The 21,837-nt window shown below is 44.7% G+C and overlaps 1 protein-coding gene across 3 annotated transcripts in view; it reads left to right on the top strand.

Moving 5' to 3' along the window:
• RTTN (rotatin) overlaps positions 1-21,837 on the top strand; it is a 91,483-nt gene that overhangs the window by 6,818 nt on the left and 62,828 nt on the right. For all 3 annotated transcript variants that reach the window (XM_045850265.1, XM_045850266.1, XM_045850264.1), the window contains exons 8-15: positions 1,184-1,349; positions 3,452-3,645; positions 5,736-5,851; positions 12,722-12,892; positions 15,857-16,069; positions 17,277-17,389; positions 18,845-18,971; positions 21,250-21,375. In XM_045850265.1, coding sequence (XP_045706221.1) covers positions 1,184-1,349; positions 3,452-3,645; positions 5,736-5,851; positions 12,722-12,892; positions 15,857-16,069; positions 17,277-17,389; positions 18,845-18,971; positions 21,250-21,375 — 1,226 coding nt within the window. The remainder of the gene's footprint in view (positions 1-1,183; positions 1,350-3,451; positions 3,646-5,735; positions 5,852-12,721; positions 12,893-15,856; positions 16,070-17,276; positions 17,390-18,844; positions 18,972-21,249; positions 21,376-21,837) is intronic.

The raw sequence follows: 21,837 nt of genomic DNA, 5'->3' as shown, positions 1-21,837 counted from the left end.
AGGCTGGCCTCGTCAAAACTGTGCAATCCACACTCGAGGGTTTCTGGGCACACGCACTTGCACAACAGGTGTGGAAAGTCGAACATCACATTACCAAGCTTGGTGATCGAGTGTCACAGATAACCTGTTTTGTTGAGAGTTTCACTGACCCTCAGCCGTTTGAATGTTTGTTCTTTGATTAGCTTTATTACAGATCTCAGAGGCATGGGGTTTCGTCATTATGGTCCTTGAGATACAGCCTCTAGCAGATGACTAATGTTAGTGAGATTCTGGGCAGCTCATCCTTCATCACAAAAAGAGTTACAGTGTCAGTAAGGATAGTTTATATCTCTGAAGATTTATCCATACATTAAGTAAATATTTATTGTTCACCTACTATATACCAACCAATGTTCTAGTCTCGGGGTGGAGGTACAGCACTGAACAAAGCTGGATTAGGGTTCCAGCCTCTGTCAGCTTGTATTTCGTAAGGTTGGGGCAGGGAGAAGCAAACTGGTTCCAGACACGCAGATGTGTGCGGAGAAATGTTTATTAAAGTCCGCTGCCCATTTTTAAATTAGGGTTTTTTTTTTATTGTTGCATCTGAGAGGTTTTTATGTCTCTTGGATATTAAATTCTAATCAGATGGATGGTTTGCAAATACTTTCTCCCATTCTGGAGGTTGTTACTTTCTTCATAATGTCCTTTGATGCGTGGGAGGGAGTTTGTAGTGTCCATGAAGTCCAGCTCATGTTCTCTCCGGTCGGTTGTACTTCTGGTGTCATGCCTAAGAGTCCATTGCCAAATCCAAGGTCGTGAAGGTTTACCCCTGTATTTCCCTCATGGCTTTATGATTTCACCTCTCATGGTTAGGGTACTGATTCGTTTTGGGTTAATTTTTGCATATGGTTTGAGGTCGGGGTTCTTGGGGAGTGCTGAGCAGGGGCGTGCATGATCTGGTTTCAGTCCTAGCGGTCTCTGGTGCTGGAAGTGAGTAGTGTTGGCTGGAAGGTTCTCTCTATAATCGGGTTAGATAGAGACCTCAGTGTGCTCGGTGAGTACTTGCAGAAAAAGCTGACCTTTTTTAAAAAAATTTTTACTCTTGTAGAAACATTTCTACCAACTTAATTTAGCTAGAAGTACTGCGTAGTCAGTAATCTGTCTCTACTGAGGGATCATTTTCGTTTTCCGTTTTTCTCTCCAGACACAATTTCCCAGAATTCTTCTTTGTCTTACTGTCCCGACGTAAGAGTCACCCACCACTCTCAGAACCCTTCCCCCGGCACCAGCAGCCCCCGGCCCTCTGTGGTTGGGCGCACGGGGCAGCGGCCCCGGGGAGACGGCCAGGACTGGGACGCGGCGTCTTCCAGGTGAGCGTGGCAGGGCCGGGTGGCGCGTGTGTGTGTGTGTGTGTGTGTTTCAGTTTCCGGAGAGGTCCTGCTTTTTCCTTTGCCTCCTCGTTTCAGATATGCCACAGGGGTCCGTCTTGTGTTAAACCAGCGACTTTCATACTTTTTTGACCATGGCCCGCAGCAAGAAATAAATATTACATTGTAACTCTGTGCTCTGGGTGCAGACATATACTCTGTGTATGTGTGTGAGTGCGTTTATCTACCAAAACAAAATGTTCACAAAATAGTATTGATTCCACGTGCTACACAGTGAACTGTATTTTCTCTTTCTTTGTATTTCATTTTAAAAAATGATGATTCCAACCCACTAAATTATTTTTACCAGCCCCAAATGGAATGTGATCTAGTTTAACATTATTGCTTTAAATACACTTTGATAGTATTTTAAACCCATTTTTGTAAGTGTAATAATTTAAATGCAACAGTGTTTCTTATTCAAGGACTTGATTGGACAACCTATAAAACAAAGACTCCTTCAAGGTGTACGTGTATGGTGTTTTACTTGTTTGTGTGAATGTTGATTTTTATATATCAAGTTTTCTTAAAGGTGTTGGCATGGTATTTTTTAAAAAGATTTTATTTGTTTATTTTTAGGCAGAGGGGAAGGGAAGGAGAAAGAGAGGGAGAGAAACATCAGTGTGTGGTTGCCTCTTGGCCAGCAACCCAGGCATGTGCCGTGACTGGGCATTAAACCTGTACCCCTTTGGTTCACATGCCAGCACTCAGTCCACTGAGCTGTACCAGCCAGGTCACATGGTATTTGTTTGTTACCTCATCCGTAGGCTGCAAGCATCTTAAAAACGTGAATCTCTTTTCTGGTGTCATCCTAACAAATGCACAGTCCGATGAGCCGTGCCTGTTGGCCTGACAGTGTGCTCATGACGCTGCAGCTACTGCTGACCTTGAGTCGTGCTCGTAGCGTGCCTGGCACTACGCCAGGTGCTGCCACGCTTTTTGTCTCCTTCAGCCGTCCTCATAGTAATCCCGTGAGGGGACTGGTGTTATTGTCGTCACGGTTTTACAGAAAACCCTGAGGGTTGCAGGGTCTGCACACCCCGGTTCATGCAGTTGGTGAGGAACAAGGAGGGTTTGGGCGGCATGATCGCAGAGCCCGAGCTGCGGTCTTCCGGGGGCCGTGCTACTCGGGGAGCCCTGTGCACGCAGTCCTGTCCAGCCCCTGTGCCTTGCTCTCTGGGCTGCGTCTGCGCGCTGCAGTGGGCAGCTTCTCCCTGCCGAGCGTCCGCTCCCTGCCGAGTGTCTCCCTGCCGAGTGTCTGCTCCTTGCCGAGTGTCTGCTCCTTGCTGAGTGTCCGCTTCCTCGCGGCGCCTTTCTGGGTGTGAGTGCAGCTGGGGATGCGTGGGACACTGGAGGGGAAGGAATGACAGAATGTGTGGCAGCCTCCGGGAGTTCTGCGAGTTCAGTGGCATCAGTGCACCTCTGTGACAGCTTTGCGTGTGGATGACATCGAAAGTCTGACGTTAGGGTCTTTGCAAACGTAGGTTCCAGCCTTTTTACACAGTTATGTCCCTACTGTACCACTTGATAGGCAGGTAAGAATGTTTTTATGAAGAAAGCCAACAAAGATGGGATGTTCCATCTTTTGGTATATTTTCAAAATCATTGTGTGATGTTGAATGTACTAAATAATCCATTTCTCATTCTGTGTTGGCATTTTTTAGCATTCCTCAGTTAGCATTGGCTTACTTAGAACATTTGGTGGAAGTCACGAGATCCCCAGGCCACTGTAAGAACTATTTAGTTTTGCCTTTATAGTTGATTTCAGAGAACTCTGCAGCGAATCTGCTTGCTTTCCTTAGCAAGTGCTGATTGTGACTGCCACTGTAGGATTGACACGTTTCCAGAACATCCGTTTGAAAGCAAACTGTAAAGGCATTTTGGTTTCACTTACAGTTTTGATCCATCTTGATGGAATTGACTTTCATAAACTTGTCACGGTCTCTACAAACCCGACCTGAATCGGGACCTGAAGCCCTAGCTAGAATCGTGCCCACTCTCAGGCACGCCGCCCCATCCTCACGGACTCCCCGTTTCTGCCACAGCGGGAGCAGCAGCCACGCGCACGCGCACTCGGGGATCTCCCTGCCGTCGCCCCTGGACGCAGCCGCCGCGCCGCCGCTGGAGCTGCCGGAGCTGGAGGCCGAGGAGGACGCGCTGCGCCTGCGCTTCCAGCAGCTGAGCCTGCCCCAGTTCTGCGTCTGCGTGCTGGAGGCCGCCGCGCCGCTGCTGCGCTCAGGTCCGTGCTCTGGCTGGTGGGCGGGTGGCGCCTATGTCATCTGTGTGTGCTGTCTGTTTCCTGGGACTCTCGTTTCTCGCTTCTCACCGGCCGTCTGTGTCCGGACCTTTGGGACCAGAGTCCCTCCTCCTTGGGGAGGGACAGTCCCCAGATCCCAGTGCGGCCTTCAGTGTGGTGTGTAATTAGCGTGGGTGGCGCGGGGCAGCCCTGGGGCGGAGTGTCGCCGCTGCCCCCTGGGGCGTCAGTGCGTCACCGGAAGTCGTGCACCTGCCGCGCCGGGGACGGCGGGGCGGCCTGGACAGACCGGAATGGAAACCCGCGAGCTCTGCTCCTCTGAATCGTCCCGAGTTGCCCTCAGTTCACTCTTTACACTTGGTTGGTACCCCAGCCCAGAAGCGGGTTAGAAACACGCCTACAGCTGGACTCTTACCTTTGCTGGAGTTAGAAAACAACGAAACTCACACCACGCGAGGATTTCACATTTTCTTTCGAAGGTACCAGTGCAGTTGCAGCGGCGGCGTGTGGACGTGCATGGGGATGCAGTTGTGATGCGGCAGACGAGGGGCGGGGCGATGCCCGTGGCGCAGGTGCACAGTCTGGTCCTGGAGCGGACGGTCTGGCCCTGGAGCGAGTGAGCGGCGCGGCTCCCGGGCTCCGTCTCCGCGCAGAGTCGCAGAGTCGCGTGCTCTCTGTCCCCACCCTCTTTACGCTCCCAGCGCTCCCAGCGCCGGCCTGTGCAACGGGTACCCGGCTGGCACCCCTGTTGTTGCAGATCGGTTTAGGAGCCGTCCTGGGTCCCACAGCTGAGGACAGAGACTTGATCTGGTGGAAGCGATGATTTTTATTCTGTAAATCTGTGCGTTTTCAGTAGGTGATAAGCTTGTCGAGACATGACTGCAAGCTGAATGAGATTTGCCTCTTTTCGTTTACGCTGGCTGAGTAACGAAGAGGTCGAGTTCTTGACGGCCTGCGCCTGTTCTTTGCCTGCTTGAGGGTGGTGGGGCGGGGAGCGGAGGTAGGTATTTGTTGGGAAAGCATTAACGTTTTCACTTTATCCCTGCCTTCTGACCGAGTGACTCTGCTTCTGGGGGTTAGGAGTGCATATTAATTCATGTACTAATAATGCGGTGAAGGGAAATCTGAACTTTGGCATTATAACGTGTATATGTTTGCATGGTATATGGAGAAGAACAGTTTTACATTTAATGATTTTGCATTTAACCTTTTCTTAATTTGCTGTGAAAAGTCAGATGGATAATTACTAAGCTGTATCGTGGTAAATAAAGTTTTCTAAATGTTCTTTTGCCCTTTTGTGGTAAATTATTGCATAATTTATAATTGTTCAGTATCATCGAGATTTCCAAAAGAACTTTCTCTAGCTGTTCTAATGAAATGCTCAGCGTAGACCCTTAGGATCTGGTGGTCTGTTCTGCACTCGTCTGAGATGGACCTCTGGTGGGTGGGTAGGAAGGTCTTCACGGAACGCCCCTCACTCAGGCTGCCAGGTCCTGGTGTTGCTTCGTCACCCTGTCTGTGTGGAGAAGGGGCGTCGCGCGGGGTGGCGTGGTGCCTGCAGCGGGGTGTAGGGGAGCACAGGCTTGAGAACATGTTCCAGGTGGGATTTCTCCGGATCTCTCCAGCCCACTCCAGCATGGACGTTTATCCGTCAGGTGCTCTTGTCCAGGTGAAGCTCTCCGGGCCTCTCCTGTGTGGGCCTGCTTGTCCTAAATGGGAACTCTTGGAACGCGTTTTCTAAACCAGCCTGGTGCTTTGTCATATACTACGTGCAGCGTGGGTGGTCTCTGAATTTGAAAAATTATTTTAACCTGTCTCACAGTACTTAAATTGTCTTTCCCACTGGTGAGCACATTCAGTTTGTTGTAGGAAAACAGCATTATGATCAGAAGTCTTTAATGGTAGGGGTAGATTGTGGCTTCCCTATGTATCTCTTTCAACAATTCTGAAAGCAGTATCAAAAGAGAAATAGGAATTTGTGGGCGTGACTAACTAGAGGATTGAGCAATATGGCATTCAGTTGTCTGTTTGAAAGTTAACTGTTTTTCTTATTTCTCTCCTGGTCTCTCTTGCAGGTAATGGACAGATGATAATAAGAGTTCTGGAGTTGCTCGCAGAGGATTTGGTACTTGTTGGTGAAGCGATTTCAACAGACATCTGGGATGACAGCAGCCTTTTTGCTATGGATATGGTGAGAACCAATGACTTTCTTGGGCTCCGAGTAGTAGCATTGCGTCTTACTTTGTTTCGGTCCTTTTAAGCTGGTGTGGTTGTTCCACTAGTCTTCGAGAGCCTTCTCTCTCTCAGACACAGTGTGTCCCAGCCTGCTTCGCGCATCCTTGCATACAGGCCACTTCTCCAGGGACTCTGGTCACCCCTCACGGAGGAGTGCGTGCGTGAGTGTCAAGGCGGAAACAGGCCTTGGGGCTGCCTTTAGTGCAGGGGTACCGCTCTTCCCTTTTAGTAGCAGAACTAGGAAATAATATATTTTTTAAAAATCCTAAGTTCAGATTTCTGTTTCTGTGATTTTAAACTTACATGTTTTTGCTTGTACTTGTCACTCACAGGAAGTCTTAGTTACTAACAGTATCAACGTGATTGCTTTTCAGCTCTGCCTTCAGCATACACTAATTTCAGAACAGCAGTATCGGTACCACTGTGGTTCGTAGCGAATAAAGTTCAGGACTTCCCTGCAGTTCTTTTTTACTCAGACCAATTCTCACTGAGCATGTAGAGTCAAATACTGTGCCTGAAAGTCTCTTCAAAGAGTTCTCTTCTCTGTTAGCAGTACAATACACAGTCAGGTTTGTTTTCGTTTGTTTTCACTTTGGGGCATAGTTTTCTCTTCATAAAATTAACTCAGAGATGTCTCTCTGCCATGTTGTTCTCTTGATTTATTTTTTCCATTTTTATTGTAGCTTTTGCAAATGTAAGCAAATAAGTGTGTAGAGTTTTATTCCCTCTCCCACATCTTAAATAAAAGGTAATGGATTCTATACGATTTTACACAGCTTTCGCAATTAAAACTGCATCCTGCATGCATGGAATGAAGAGGTGTGGAGATTATGCCCTGTTGTACGTGGAGCCCTTTATCTGTTTTTTAAGATGCGGGGGCTTCGTTGGTTCTGGCTCATCACTCAGTCTCCTGGTGATGGGCATTGTTGCCGCTGTCAGTCATGAAGGGAGCGCCGTGCACATGTCATTTCCTACTTGCACAGGTGTGTCTCTAGAGGAGACTTTTGTCAAGTGGGATTGCTGTATTAAAATGTGAATATTCTTAGTTGTAGATACTGTCCCATTATCCTAGACAGCTATACTGTTTAGCTATCTACTGGCAGTTGGTTAGAATGTGGTTTCACCTATAGGCTCAGCAGTAGGATTTATAGCCAAACCTCAGATTTTTGCCATTCTGATAAATGAAATACGGTGTATCAAGATAGTGTTAATTTACAATTTTCTCTGAGTAGAGTTGAACATTTTTCTGTAATTTTAAGAGCCATTGTCATTTCTTTTCCTAAAACTTGTCTAAACCTTTATCCATTTTTGTCTTGGGTCATTGATTAGACTTTTGTTCTTTTATTGATTCTAAGAGCTCTTTATATATTAAGGACATTGGCTTTCTGAAACAAGTTGTAATTTTTCCTCTATTTGTTTTTCTTTTTTAACTCTCCTAATGATATTTATTTATTTTTGTGTAACTGTATTCATCAGTTTCTTCCCTTTTTTAAAAACAAAACAAAACTTGGTTCTGTATTTTGAATCAAAGTTTAGAAAGATTTTCTTTACACCTTGGGAAAATGTGCTGTATCTTTCCATTTCTTGAAGTGTACATTTTTGTCTTTTAGGAGTATTTTCCTCATGTAGATTTTGCACATTTCTTATCTATTTTTTATGTATATGTGTGAATATGTTTACGTGGGTTTTAACAGATTTATTGGAATATAATTGACATATAATAGGCTGCACATGTTTCTTTGCTGGTACATTTCAATGTACAGATACACAATACATTGGCGGTTCAGTGGTAGAATTCTCAACGTACAGATACGCCTATGATATAGATTAGCTTGCATTTTTTAGAATTTGATATGAATGAACTCGTATGCTTTTTTTGTCTCATTTTTTTCTTCAGTTTGTTTACTTTGAGATATACCCATATTGTTGCATTCATTAGGTCATGTTATTGATGGATGCCTTACTCTTTGCATTTCAGTAGGGAAAATATTTTTTGGAAAATATGACATTATGTTTTATTTTTTCTGAAAGAAATGTTTGATTAATATTTGCATAAGTAATCAACACATGTACAAGATTCCTGGGAATGGTATATTGTAAATAATATTTAAGACATCTGTGAACTACTAGAGTATGCCTCCATGTAGTTATAAATCATATTCTCTTTTACATTTCAATATATATAGATTATTTGTCACTTTATATCTTTTATTTTGAAATTATTCATTGACCTTGATTTTTTTTTTGAAATACTGGTGTTCTTTTTTAATGTAAATTAGTAACTTAGTCTTTTTTTCTTGCATTGTCAGAGAGGTGGAAGCAAAATTCATTAGTCATAAAAACATATTTGACTCTCATAGTTATTAAAGTGTTTTTTCTTTATATTGTTTTGACCTGGGTCTATTTGTTATTAAACTTTGTTATATGCTGTCTGAGATCCTTGTGATTAGAGGTTAGAGCATGAAAAATAAACAAAATGCTGATGTTTACTTAATACCAATACCCATGGGTAAAAAACGTAGACTTTTTTCCTAAGAACAAAATTTCTTGAAAAGAGAAACCAATGAAATATTTTCAGTTGATACAAGACATTGTTCAAGTCCTTCAGTTTCTTTATCTGTGAGATAGGGAAGACAGTTCTTACTCTGAGTTTTGCTTTAGTCCTTAAGGTTACCCTGCTGTTTTATGGTGCTTTCAGAAGATTTTCACATACTGAAGGTTTTCAACAAATGAGTTTTTTCCTTGGATGTGTGAAGACTGTTTCATCAGTTGCTTCTTAAATTAACTTAAATTTTCTTGGCCAGAACATTTATCTGTAAAAGTTAGTCATTCACTTTTAATTTTTGGCTGCTAATCTTTTGTGATTCAGTGAATTATTTTTATTTTAAAGGTTAAGTCTGTTGTATAAGTGCCAATTGGTATGTTAGAAATGTTAAATAAAACAGTACTGTTTGAAGTTATATTTGATTTACTTTTACTTATAAATGCCTGAGGAAAAATCTCAGTATTTTGGCTATATATTAATAAAAAGAAACAATTAAGTAGAATTTCTTATTGTCTTTACTTTTGCCAAGTTTAAAAAGAAAGATAGAAGTAATAATTTTGTTCTGTCATTAAGGGAGCAAAATAATAAATGCGCTGTTACCAATTCACACATCGAATACCTGAGGATGTGCGGATTTCTAGATCTTTCCAAGTAGTGCCAACAGTGGTCACGTCTGGAACTCCATAGCTCAGTTTGTGGAAGTGCAGTCAAAAAAAATGTCCCCAATTGCATATTTTTTATTTCACTTGACATAAATAAAGAAAAAACATTTATACTGAAATTATTATATTTTGTTAATGAAAAGGTTTATTGATTAGCACTTGTGAAGGTTAGGTTGACCTGAAGAGTGTCGTCCCCCCTTTTTCCCCCTGAAACCAAGTCTGCTTCCTTGTGCCCGGGGTAAGTTAGGCTCGGGGACGAGGGTCTTCCCCTGGAGCCACGGACCCCGACTCCCGGACCCCGACTCCCGGGCCCGGCCGGGACCCATCCATTTTTACCTCCTCCCTGTCACTCCTGTCCTTGTGATGCCACAGAGAGCAGTCTTTCCTCCTTCTCCGTGACCCATTGCCTCTCATTGCCCGTCTTACCTGCCACGAGCCAGTCACTTAGGCTCCAGGTGGGTGGGAAGACGTGCTGGTGGGCGTTCAGGTGGGGCCGGCAGGGGTGGCAGCGGCTTGTGCCCAGGGCGGGGTCTCCGGCTGGCATTGGCCTTCCCTGCTGCGGCCGCCTCCGGAGACTGTTCTCTCGGCTCCCCAGGCGGTGTCGATCGCCTGTCACATGTGCTGGGCTCTGCATGTGAAGGAGCGGCAGTGTTCACTCTCGGGGGACACAGGCACTTTTATTGTGACACTCGTAAAACGGGGGGGGGGGGGGACCTAGAGGAATAATCGCTAAATAGAGAGAGGTTTAATATGATGGGGTAGATGCTGTTTGCACACACGGTGTTTATGAGACCATTCAGCCATCACGGCCCTGTGAGGCGGGTGGCTCATTACAGATGGGGAGGTGGAGGCGGTTTCTTTTCAAGGTCAGTTCTACGTGTTTGATCATGGCGAATGCCAGGGATGCTTGGAAAACGCTCAGCCTGGGGTCTGAGGACGGGCCTCTTGTACATCAGGACTGAGCTGTGTCTTGGGTTACACTTAGGACTCCGCTGGGCAGACGAAGCCAGGCTTTGTCACCCGGCAGTGGGGGGAGGGACTAGGCCGCACAGATACCGCTGTTTGGGGGTAATGGGCGGGGCTAGTGGGGGGCATGCACAAGTAGGGCCTCAGCGCGAGCTGGCGGGAGAGGCTGGCGTCCGGTGAGGCTGTGCTTTCTGCGACCTGGTGCTGGGTGGCGCGGCCCTCCGTCCTGCGGGCGGGCAGGTGAGCCGGCCCTCCGTGGGGAGTGCCTGGAAGGCTGCACCTGCTGTGGGGATCGGCGGCCGTGTGGGAGGGGGGGTGGGTGCGGCTGGCAGCACGCGGGGCATCTGGTGCCAGTCGCTGGTTCAGATGCTCTGCAGACTCCACAGTCTGTTTCCTCGTGTGCATATTGGAGAAGCCGTGTTTGCACTATAAATTCTGTCTGAGTGGGAATATTTAGAATATTTTGCTAATCTGATATTTTAATTCTGTGCCTTCTTTTGTAAAAGCTGTGAAGGTCCTCTGAAAACTGCCAATTCTCCCCACCCTCAACTACTTCGTAGGTGTTTAAAAATTTTTTTAGCCTTTAAATTAAAACGGCGGACCAGTTACTATTTTTCATTCCTTTTTTTAAAACTTTTTTTTTTTTTAAAAACCACTTTTACTTGACATGGATGAAATGATGGAAATAGTGAAAATCGCAAGACTGATTCACACGTAATTCATCATGAGCATAAGCAGGATTATTTGAAACAATTTTACAAGCAAATAAACTTCTAGTAAAGGCCTGAAAATACCGAGGTCTTAAACGTGTTTATTGATTTAAAGAATGCAAATGGTCAGAGTTCATGCTGAGTAACAGGTGTGTTGGTGGAATGGAAAAGTACCACTCTAATGGAGTTGTTCTGAGTGAGCGAATTGCTTGACGAGACCGTCACTGAGTTTCTCAGTCGTTTTCTCTAGACTGGCAGCTATTACTCGAGCGGCTGTCATTTTTTTTGTTTTGTTTTAATCTAGTCAGCGTTGCTTTCCTTTCAGTTTAAAGTTTTACTTTTAGCTTTATTCCTCGGGATCAGGAGAATGTAGCCTTACACATGTGTTGAAGTCCTCTACGTGATTAAGTAGATGGTTCGTCCTTTGTCAGTGTCCTTGGAAACTGGAGGAGTTGTAGTCTTTGAAATGCTCAAGTTTATATCTATTTATTTTATTAACTAGGTTCAAGCGGACTGAGTTAAAACTTTATGAAATCCATTTTCGTTTCGGTAGCAGGTTTTGCGTGACCCCATGAGTCAGACCGCAGAGGCTCTCTCCTGTTGGGTCTTTACTTGTAATGATGCTTTTTATCAGCAGAAAACGACCCCCTTGACCTGTTTTTTTTGCCCCGAATTGTTTATTCATAGTTCACATATTGTTCATTTTTCACTACAGTGCTGAATTTTTAACTTTTTGTGCAGAAAATTATTTTCCACTATTTCTGACAGTAGCTGTCCTGATGGGTGTGAAGTGGCAGCTCCTGTGGCTCTGGTCCTTACGGTGCTCATCATACCTTTTAGTTTTGTTCCCCATGGGTTCGCCCGTGAATAAAGCAACTTACTACACGCAGGGGAGTGTGGTCCTTAGTCTGCAGGCTCCGTGCTGTGTTATTTCCGGACATTCCCACCGGAAGGGTGAGAGTCAGAAGCCACAGCTCAAGTCTGCGTCCCTTGCCCACCCGCCGGTGGGGGCATGTCCCCAGGTCCAGGATGTGATTGGTCTGTCATGTGTCCCCATGATTGGCAAGTTTGCTGCATTTTAGCTTTCTCTTTGTACTTTATGTGTGCCTTCCAGTTTAAAAGATACAATATCTGTTTAAGTAATGAGTTATCTCGAAATTGGTGATGGCAGAACACTTCCCCTCGAAACGACCTCATTACCTGAAGAGCGCTCATACGATTTTATATTTAATTGTTTTTAATTATTTGACTTCCCTTGTTTCGTTTCTGTAGTACTTTTGGGTTCACTTTGAGGGTGAAGATCATGTCTCTTGTACTAACGCGTTTTTCCATTACACCAGCCAGTGCGTTTTAGCATACAGTGAGTCTAATAAATACTTGCAGAGAGATTTACCCGAGGGTGTTCAAAGTGGAGACAGTTAAGCACAGGAAAGTAGGCGACATTTGTGGGTCACTCAGCTCTCCTCTAATGTTTATTTTTATTCATTATTAGTTAGAAGTCATCAGATCAAATGCTTAAAGATGGTTAGTTTTTAAAAATTTAGGTGTGCTCATCCTTCTTTCGTCACCTCAGCAGCTATTGATCGGAATAATTGCACTTTGGTTTTTGTTATTTATTTATTTAAAGGCAGGGTACTCTGAAGCTGTTTCTTTTTTTTAAGATTTTTTTTAAAGATTTTATTTATTTATTTTTAGAGAGGGAAGGGAGGGAGAAAGAGAGAGAGAGAGAGAGAGAAACATCAATGTGCGGTTGCTGGGGAACTGGCCTGCAATCCAGGCATGTGCCCTGACGGGGAATCGAACCTGCAGTGCTTTGGTTGGCAGCCGGCGCTCAATCCACTGAGCTACGCCAGCCAGGGTTTTTGTTACTTAATGATAGCGTTTTTCACGTGTTCGTTATGACAGATTGGTTGTTTCCCTGTTTTGTGTTTCCACGTTTGCAGAAGGAGAGATTGCTTGCGGTGCTGGGGTCCCTGGGAGAAGCCCTGTGCCACCATCACAGCAGCGCGGGCCTGGAGCGGGCGGAGGCGGCGCGCCGGCTGCACCGGATGGCGTTCGTGAGCCTGGCGCTGCTGGCGGCGCGGCTGCTGCAGACGCTGCTCCCGGTGGAGAAGGTGAGGCAGGGAGCGTGGCCCGCCCTAGTGCGCGGAGTGTCGCACACACGTGTTGTAAGTGCCCGCTGATCGTTCGCCGTGTACGAAGGTGACACTGGAACGTGCGAACGGACAAATGGCTAGCATTTTTGACCGGTTTGATTGGAAAAAACACATTAATTCTGTAAAGCTTTTTTAAGGTCTTGCAAAAAATACAGTGTAACATATGTTAAGACAGAGACACAGTTCGGTGTATTTTTAGTAAGTGAGTGTATCGGGTTTCAGAAGCGAAACCAACCTAGCACAGGACGGGGAACACGGCTAGGGGGTCCAAGGCCCCGCCCCGTGCGCGGTCTCGCAGTCCTTCCCACGCGGGACTGCGCCGCTCTGGCTCGGTCACCCCCGGCCAGTCTGTTTCCACACATCATATTAAGTTTGTGCTCAAGGGTTTTTTTTTTTGTTTTTTTTGTTTTTTTTTGTTTTTCCAGGATTCTTCACTGTTACTGCCTGTAGCAGTTGCACGTTAGTTTTTATTGTATATCATTCCACTGTATGATTTTATGGTAAAGGTGATTTTCACAGGCGTAAATATTCGTTAAAATTGCTTTTTCACTTTTTCTAAATGGAGGTTATGTTTTTGCACTTGAATGTCCGTGGTAAAAATGTCTCAGATGGCTCGTGCCCGAGTGCTCAGTGTGCACGTTCCGCAGAAAGGCGGGTGCCGCGGCCTCCGTGAAGGCGCCCGGAAGCTAGCGCGACCGCGGAGTGGCTCTCCGCGCCTGTGCTGCCCCGCCTGCGGCCGCGCGCCCCTTCGTTCCCCAGGATTCCGCGGAGCGTATCGTCTGAACTCCCGTTTTAAGTGGGTTACACGTGCAACACTGCCAGGTCGCCTGGCAAAACAAGGATAAAACATTACATTATAAATACAGTGTTTTGCTTTGGGGAGAGTAACACCGTTTCTGTTCATTTTCATTTTTAACTTCTATTCGTTAGTCATATCTGTGACTTATTTTTTTGATTTTAAGGTGTAATAATTTTTCAAGGCATAAGCATTATACATTGAAGCATTCTCATAATTGTTTAAAATATATATCTCACTTTACATTATAACATAACTGAAAAATTAGTAGTGCTACAATAATTTGTTATTAAATGTTATAAATGATCAGTCTATACATCAGTTGAAGTATTGGTGGAAAACACTTGTACAGTTGATGGAAAATCAATTGTAGCGTATAGCTTACTGCTTTTTTGATTGTAGATTTTTTCTTCTATGGGCTCATGTGGGCAGGAAACAGTTAACATAGAAATCAATAATTTGGTTTATTTTGACTTAATGTAGTGTTAGAAAAATGTAAAACCAGTTTTCCAGTTTTTTGAAGGGAGTTATTTTTTATGTATTTGTTTTTGTTTCTGAAGGCAAGTCAGTGCCTGTAATTTTTGGAAGCTCTTTTGCATATGTGACTTGGGAGTCCATGAGAACAGTTATAAATAAGGTCGTGGAAGAGAATGCAGGTGCAGCGTTAATGTATGGATGGTTGTAACTGCTTCGATTGAGTAACCGAGAACTGTCAGGTGGGACCAGAAGGACAGCACCGCCCGGCGGCTGTGGGATGCCTCCCTCAGTCCGTGTGTGAGCGCGAGGCTCTGCTGCCCTCTGCCGGCCGCCAGCCCACCGCCGGCGCAAGTGCCGCAGTCTGGGCTCCGAACCTTCCCCCTGGAAAGTGCTTTCAAATACTTGAGTTTGTACTTATCCGATCCTGATTTGGAGGTTGGAAAGTGGTAATATGAGTCTGTGTAGAGATTTCTCAGCTTTGAAGGTTTTGACAAAGTGGCCTTGAAAGCCTTTTTTAAAATAGTTGATTTTAAGTGATTTTCGAGAATCAACAATTTTAACCCATGCACAGGTTAAAATGCTGCATTGGCATATTGTAAAAATGTTCTGCTTGGTAAATTGAGATTGGTAAGACAAACAAAGGTAACTTCATTTGGGGGAACCATCTGGGAAGTAAGGGGTACAACCACTGGCCCTGTGCTGGAGGCGGGCACAGCCTCCCAGGAGCCCCTGGGACCCGCTCACCAGGCCGGGGGAGGTCAGGAGGGGCTTAGACCCCAAGGCTGTGGCGTCCTGGAGAGGCCCGCAAACCTGCGCCATCTGGTGGAGTCATCTGGTGGAGCAGCGCTTCCCCAAGTGCAGTGTGCGTAGTCACCTAAGGGTTTGAGTCCCCTAGTTCTGATACTCCCTTGGCAACTTCGATTTAAAAGCGTTGGTTAGCAGATTCAGCTCTTAATCTTAGACTTTTAGGCGGTTAGCGATCACCTTTAAGATAGGTTACCTGTGAAATAAATCACGACCAGCCTTCTTTAATAAAGACAGCATTTCAGCCAAAATAGCGCTGTCTGCCAGGTGATTTTCTCTGAGTGTTGACTTTTTAATCCTTTTTCTTTTCTCAGTCGATGCATAGAATCCTATCATGAAGCTAGAACTATTTTTAAAGAAAACAGTTGTTTTAGTTTAACCCAGTTGATTGAAAGTACAGAACAATATCGCATGTGAACCTGTTGTTTCTATGCCACTCAAGGACCAGTCTCCTGTGTGCTCAGCTGCGGCGGGGTGCCCTCACCCCCAAGCCACCATCGCATCCGTTTGGTGACCAGTGTGCACGTGTATGAGGCACCTGGCGCACACGGTCCGCAGCAGAGCCTTAAACGGAGGCAGGGCCCCGGGGGGTCACTCTGGTGTCGGCGTGGGGAGGGACTGGGCAAGAGTCAGAACCTGGGCTCCAGATGTTGTGGGCTGAGAAAAATTGTATTCAGTGAAGGCTTACAGATGGATGTTTTGGGGAATAGAGTTCTCTTCAGGGAAGTATGGACTTTGTGATAGAGAATTGCTAAGAAAGAAAGTTGAACTACATTAAGGTTATAGTTTACCATGTTTATCTAAAAAATGCTTTTTTTAAATTATTTTTTTTCCTGTCTATGAAGGCAAGCCACTTTTTGCCAGAGTCTATGTCAGCAGCACTGTTTCTAGTTTCTTTGGACATGCCTATCTCTTTGGAGTACCCAAACATTCACGAAGCCGCGGTGGCCTACTTGGAACAGCTGAGTTCTGAAAACTACAGCGTTTACAAGCGAACTGCGGAGGCCGTTTATTCCATTGAGTGTGCCTGTACCTTCCTGTCTGACGTGGGGAAGGAGGTAAGAAGTTTCACTATCACCTCTGTTAAACTCCGGTGATAAAATATTTGGAAAGTGTAACCTGTACTTTCGAATCAACGGACATGGAACAGTTGAATTGTTAGACACAGGATACATAACTAGTGAGTGGGCTGATTGTCAGATTGAAGTAAGGCTCTGACTTGTAAAAACAAAAAATGAAGACTTTAGGTTAATGGCTGATGTACGTTCACGAAACTAGAGGTTTTAAGAAATCAGCAATCATTAATTATTCTCAGCGTCTTAACACTTAACCGTGCGTTCCCCTCTTGGAAGTGGCGTGCTGTGTGTGAAGAGTAGCACCGCCGCACACAGGACTGTGAGGGCTGTTTTCGTGCTTCCTGTGGACACGATTCCTCTCTAATGCTGATAGACCCTCATGGACTCACGCGAGGAGCCCGGTGGTGCTGTCAAATGAAGTCGTGAACTAGGTCGTAAGGTGCAGGGTGCCTTTGGGTGTAGTGATAGAGCAACAGCTGCGTGTTTTTCCTGATTCCTGTTAGGGAATTCTTCAGTGCGTATCAGTGAAGGGTTAATGAGTCTAAAGTAGCATTGACTGCGATAATTGTTTATTGTCTGGAAATACCAAGTTGGGTCCTGAAGATCTTGAAAATATTGGGGGCAAAATTCTTTTTTTTTTGGTCCTTACATTGGAGCCTGCCTGAAGTGCATTATTTCTGATTTTCCTTTATCCACTCTTGCTTTTTTCCCCTCTTTTCTTTTTGCCATGTCTTGATGCCATTGGCTCCTTGTTTCCTCAAGGGTAGGATTTTGAGTTGTCTTTAAGCTGAATTATTTCCGTAGCTTTCTGCACTGTCAGCCAAGCATGCATGTATTGGGCAGGACGTCAGAAGGGGGAGCTAGGATGGGGAGCGGGCCACAAGAACCGGAGCCCCGCCTTGCGCTCCGGCTAGTAGGGAGGTGGGACCGCTGGCAGAGGTCATCGAGGGACTGTTCAGGCCTGCCCAGGGGTGTGGCACTTAGCCAGGGGTTTCCCCCCCATCTTTCTTCCGGGGCTGACAGTTTTAGGTGCTTGTTGAGAAAACGGGCATAAGCAAAGGTGAGCAATCTCAGGGCCTCTGAATAATCTAATGTCTTAAAGTGGCTTAGTTAACTATGGAGAATTTTGTTATTTTGTTACACATGAACTTGACATTTACTGCTCTATTCTGATTTTTTTTTTTTTTAGGGAGAGAAGAATCTTCCGGAATTAGTGGAGCTGGCAGACCAAGCCTTGCGTAGCTTTTCCTATCATCAGTATTTTCCCCTAATAAAGGAAATCGTCTGCCTGTGTTCCAAGATGTAATATTTTCTTTCTTAATGTGATTATATTATAGGACATGGTGTGTGTGTGTGAGAGAGAGAGAGAGAGAGGGAAATTAAGCACAATGAAAATGAATTTGGTCCTAAATCTTGTTATCATCACTATTTTTTAGTTTAAATTGCTTTTATGTGGGTCTGGCCTTTTCACTGTGTATGCATAGCTGCATTAGGACAGTTGACTTATTCAAGAGTAAACTTTAAAAATCTCCAGCTACAATCAAAGTGAATTATCCTTGGATTTTTATACATTTGGTTTGGTATCCATTCAAACCAGGGATTCAAGCATATTAGTTTACTTATTTATCTTTAAAATTTTAATCAATAACTTAAATTGTTTTTTTTAATGTAAGTTTCATTACTTCCTACCTTTTCCTTATATGGATTTTTGGAAAACATCATGCATTGGCTAATTTTTGGGGGAATCATTGGAGCAGATTCCTATGGGAACTCAGTATTTTCATTGCTTTTGGAAAGAGCAAATTGCATGGTGGTAAATATCAGTTCAATATAGGGTTTTAACATTTGTTTATTTTCCTCCTCACGTAATGACCATTTTGCGTGTGTGTGCCATTTAAGATCCGCTCTCTTGACAAATTCCAAATGTCCAGTGTGGGACCCGTGACGGCAGTGACCATGCAGAGCATCGCGTCCTAGAACGTGCTCCTGCCGAGCAGCTGGAACGCCCCGCCCTTTGGCCACGCCCCCTTACGCCCCCCCACCAGAAATGACCGCCACACTCCGCCCCAGTGGGCTGGGCCGTGAGGTCGCACGGCATTTACTTCTCTGTGTGTGGCTGATTTCAGCTGGCATCGTGCCCTTTGGGTTTAGCGATGTGGCAAGCGGAAGGATTTTCGTCTTTTTTAAAAAGGCTGGGCAATGTTTTATTGTATTATTTATATTTATCTTATATAAATATAAGTATTTATTTATATAAATATAAATATTTATATTTATTATTTATATGTAAAATATTACATATTTTCTTGACTCATTCACTGATGGGTGGACGCTGGGGTTATTTCCATGTACTGACTCGTGGATAATGCTGGAATCAACACGGGAGTACAGATGTCTCTTTAATATACCGATGTACTTCTCTTTGGATATTGATCCCAGGAGTGGGATTGCTAGGCCATGTGGTAGTTGTCTTTTGAATTTTTTTAGCAACCTCCATACGTTTTCCATAATGGTTGTACTAACAGACATCCCAAGTACAGGTTTTTAAATACGTTTTGGGTGGTTTTTATACTCTGAAGAGAATATTCTTTGCCTTGAAACAAGTGCATGTTTGGGTAAATACTGATACTGGGTTACTCAGATACGATCCCAGTCAGAGGAACTGGAATAGGAGAAACTCCTCCCACTGTGCTTTCCAGCGCCGGCTTGGTCGTTTCCTCGCCTTACCAATGTCCTGGCTGTCTCATCTTTCTGCAGCTGGAAGTCGGCCCAGGCACCCCCGCTGCTGCAGGGGGACAGTCAGAAGGTGTTCCTGCGGATGCTGTCCCACCCGCTGCCCGCTGTGAAGGCCGAGACCTACCGCTGCTGTCTGGAGGTGGTCAAGGTGGGCTTCTGGTTTCTGATCTCTGGGGGCGAAGTAACTGTGGGTTTTCTTCCTGTCACTCTCACATCAGATTACTCGACCTTTTACATGAGATACAAGAACGATTGCCGTAAAAATAGGTGCAGTTTTTGGTCAACTCTGAGACATCTGTGCTGTTCAGTTCCCTTGACTTTGTAAGGCCAGCAGTTGAATTGCTTGATGAGAGGTTTTGATGAGAACTGCATTCATGTTGTGTTGTTTAGTGATGGGAAATTGTAAGGAAAAGTGCCAGGTATTTAAAATGATCTCTGTGCTCAGGGAAAGGTTTAGGTTATTATGGCTTCAATTACATAGTTTCAGGTCTTTTTTTTCTTAGTCATATTTTTCTTTTGAAACATTTGTTTTCTATGTTTTTAAATCATCAAATATTTCAACATAGAATAGTGCATAGAACATTACCTTTTTCAATTTTGGAAAGAACATTGTACGTAGGACAATGTTGAAAAGCATATGTTCCTCTGTACTCTTGAAAGTGTCCTCTTGCATTGAACACTCTGGTAAGTACTATCTACACTTAACAAATGTTTACATTTTACCATTTTTACTTTTAAGATAAAAATATTACAGTCCAACTGAAGCCTCTTTTCTTCTTCTTACCGTTTCTTCCACCGAGATAACCGCTCTTACAAAGTTGGTGTTTGTCCTTCCCATCCATTGTTTTATGTATTTTTACTATAGATGCGTATCTTTATAAACTATACATACTATTGTTTTGTACCGAACATGTTTCGGCTGCCTGTTCTTTTCATGCAGTCGTAGGACTTGAGGTCTGCCTGGTTCCTTCACCTTCACTGCTCTTTAGTTTGACTATCTTCTCTTTCATTTTTAAATTAATGTTTAAGTCCAGTCCACTTTCTGTGTGAATAAGCTTTTCAATAGCAGTCTGTGACGAGCGGTGCATGCGTTTGGAAGCCTCTTGGCTCTCCCTTGCTCTGGATGCTGGTTTGTCAGTCTCGCTCCTGAGGGGCAGCGTGGCCGCGTGTGGAGTCGCCGGTCGGCTGCTGCCTTCCCTGCGCGCGGTGCGGAACTGCTTCGTCCTCCGTGTCATTGCTGAGAAGTCTGCTGTCAGTCAAGTTACAATTGCTCGGTATTTTTTTTCCAGTTGCTTTTAAGATCTTTTCCTTGCCTCGGTACAGTATGTCTTTGTATGTGTATGTGTTTTAAAACACTTACCCTGTTCATGTAGCGCTCTTTCACCTGAAGACTCGTGTCCGCCCTCATTTCTGGGTCCTTCTCCGTCGTCATCGTGTCTCTGCACCTGCTGCCCCCTCCGGGCGGTGCGCTCATGAGGGCCCTGTTAGACCTTCCTAGTTTACCCTGTGCACCTTTTAAGCCTTTTAAAAATATCTTCCACATCTCTTTTTGTTCTGTTTGGACGGAATTCCCCAGTGCTGCTGTTCAGCACACTGGTTCTTTCTTTAGCTATGTCTAATCTGCTTGTTAGAAATAGTGGTAGAACATACATAACACGAAACCTAGCATTTTAATCATTGTTAAAATGATTAAACTGTGTGCAGTTGAGGGGCATGGAGTACATGCACGTTGCTGTGCAGCCGTGAGCATTGCTCGCCTTCAGCACGTCCTGCTTTTCCCGAGGGGAAACTGGGTAAGCCGGTCACACAGTGACTCCTCAGCGCCCCCTCGTGTCCGGACAACCCCCACTCCACTTCCCGTCCTGAATCCGACTGCTGTGGGCACGCTTTCTTCCTCCAACGTGATATCCTCAAGGCTCGTCCATGTCATAACATCGATCAGAACTGCATTCTTTTTTACGGCTGAATAGCATTCTCTCGTCTGTGTATGCCGCGTTTTGTTTATCCATCCATCTGCTGGTGGACATTTGGGTTATTTTCATCTCTTCACTATTGTAACCAATGCTTCTGTGAACGTAGGTATACAAATATCTGTGTGAGTACCTGCTTTAGTTCTTTTGGGGACATAGCTCATGGTGTTTCCTATTTCCTATATGTCTGTCATTATGAGCAACTTAAGGGACTCGGCTGTCTCAGCAGCTTGGTTGGCTTTCAGGCCGCGCTGCTGGCCGGAAGGCACACAGTCCGGGTCTCGTGCAGACTCAGAAGCTGTTGGGCGGGAGGACCCTGCATCCTCTTGGGGCAAAAGAAAAGTTTCAGTGAAGTGAACACTAAAATTGGAATTGAATTTTAAACAGGAGAAAGGGGAGTCCTTTTGAAACATCAGTGTCACTAGTACTTAAAAACTTCTTTGTTTTGCTTTCCAGGAATGTTTAGGTATCCATAATGTCAGTAAACCTGTGTCTTCACTCTGTAATGGGATTCATTTTCTACTCCACCCGAAAGTGCTGTATGAAATCTCTGCATTTGGCATGCAAGAGCCTAAAAATGAGGTATGGCACATTAACAGGAAGTGCAGAACACTGTAATTCCTCAGACACTCAGCTAAACCAAGGTAACATCCTCATGTGACTGGACAGCATTATGAGGGACAGGAAAGAAACTTGTCTTTGATGTATGGGCTCAGTCAGGTTATTTAAATAAATGGGAATGTTAAAGAAGATGCGAGAATCAAAATATATGACATACTCTCTCAAAGAATTCATATGAAGCTGTTTGCTTGTGTTTTTTTATCCAAGATGTAGAGAACTATGCAGTGTTAGCAGGTTATTTTTTTTTAAGATTTTATTTATTTATTTTTAGACAGAGGGGGAGGGAAGGAGAAAGAGAAGGAGAGAAACATCATTGTGTGGTTGCCTCTCACACACCCTCTATGGGCGACTAGGCCTGCAACCCAGGCATGCACCCTGACTGGGATTCGAACCAGCGACCCTTTGGTTCACAGGCCAGTGCTC

This window comes from Phyllostomus hastatus, unplaced genomic scaffold (assembly GCF_019186645.2).
Source record: "Phyllostomus hastatus isolate PE091 unplaced genomic scaffold, TTU_PhHast_1.1 phas_contig_80, whole genome shotgun sequence".
NCBI classification, from domain to species: domain Eukaryota; kingdom Metazoa; phylum Chordata; class Mammalia; order Chiroptera; family Phyllostomidae; genus Phyllostomus; species Phyllostomus hastatus.
The sequence above is the reverse complement of the archived record's forward strand: the minus strand, read 5'-3'. Positions and strand labels throughout refer to the sequence as shown.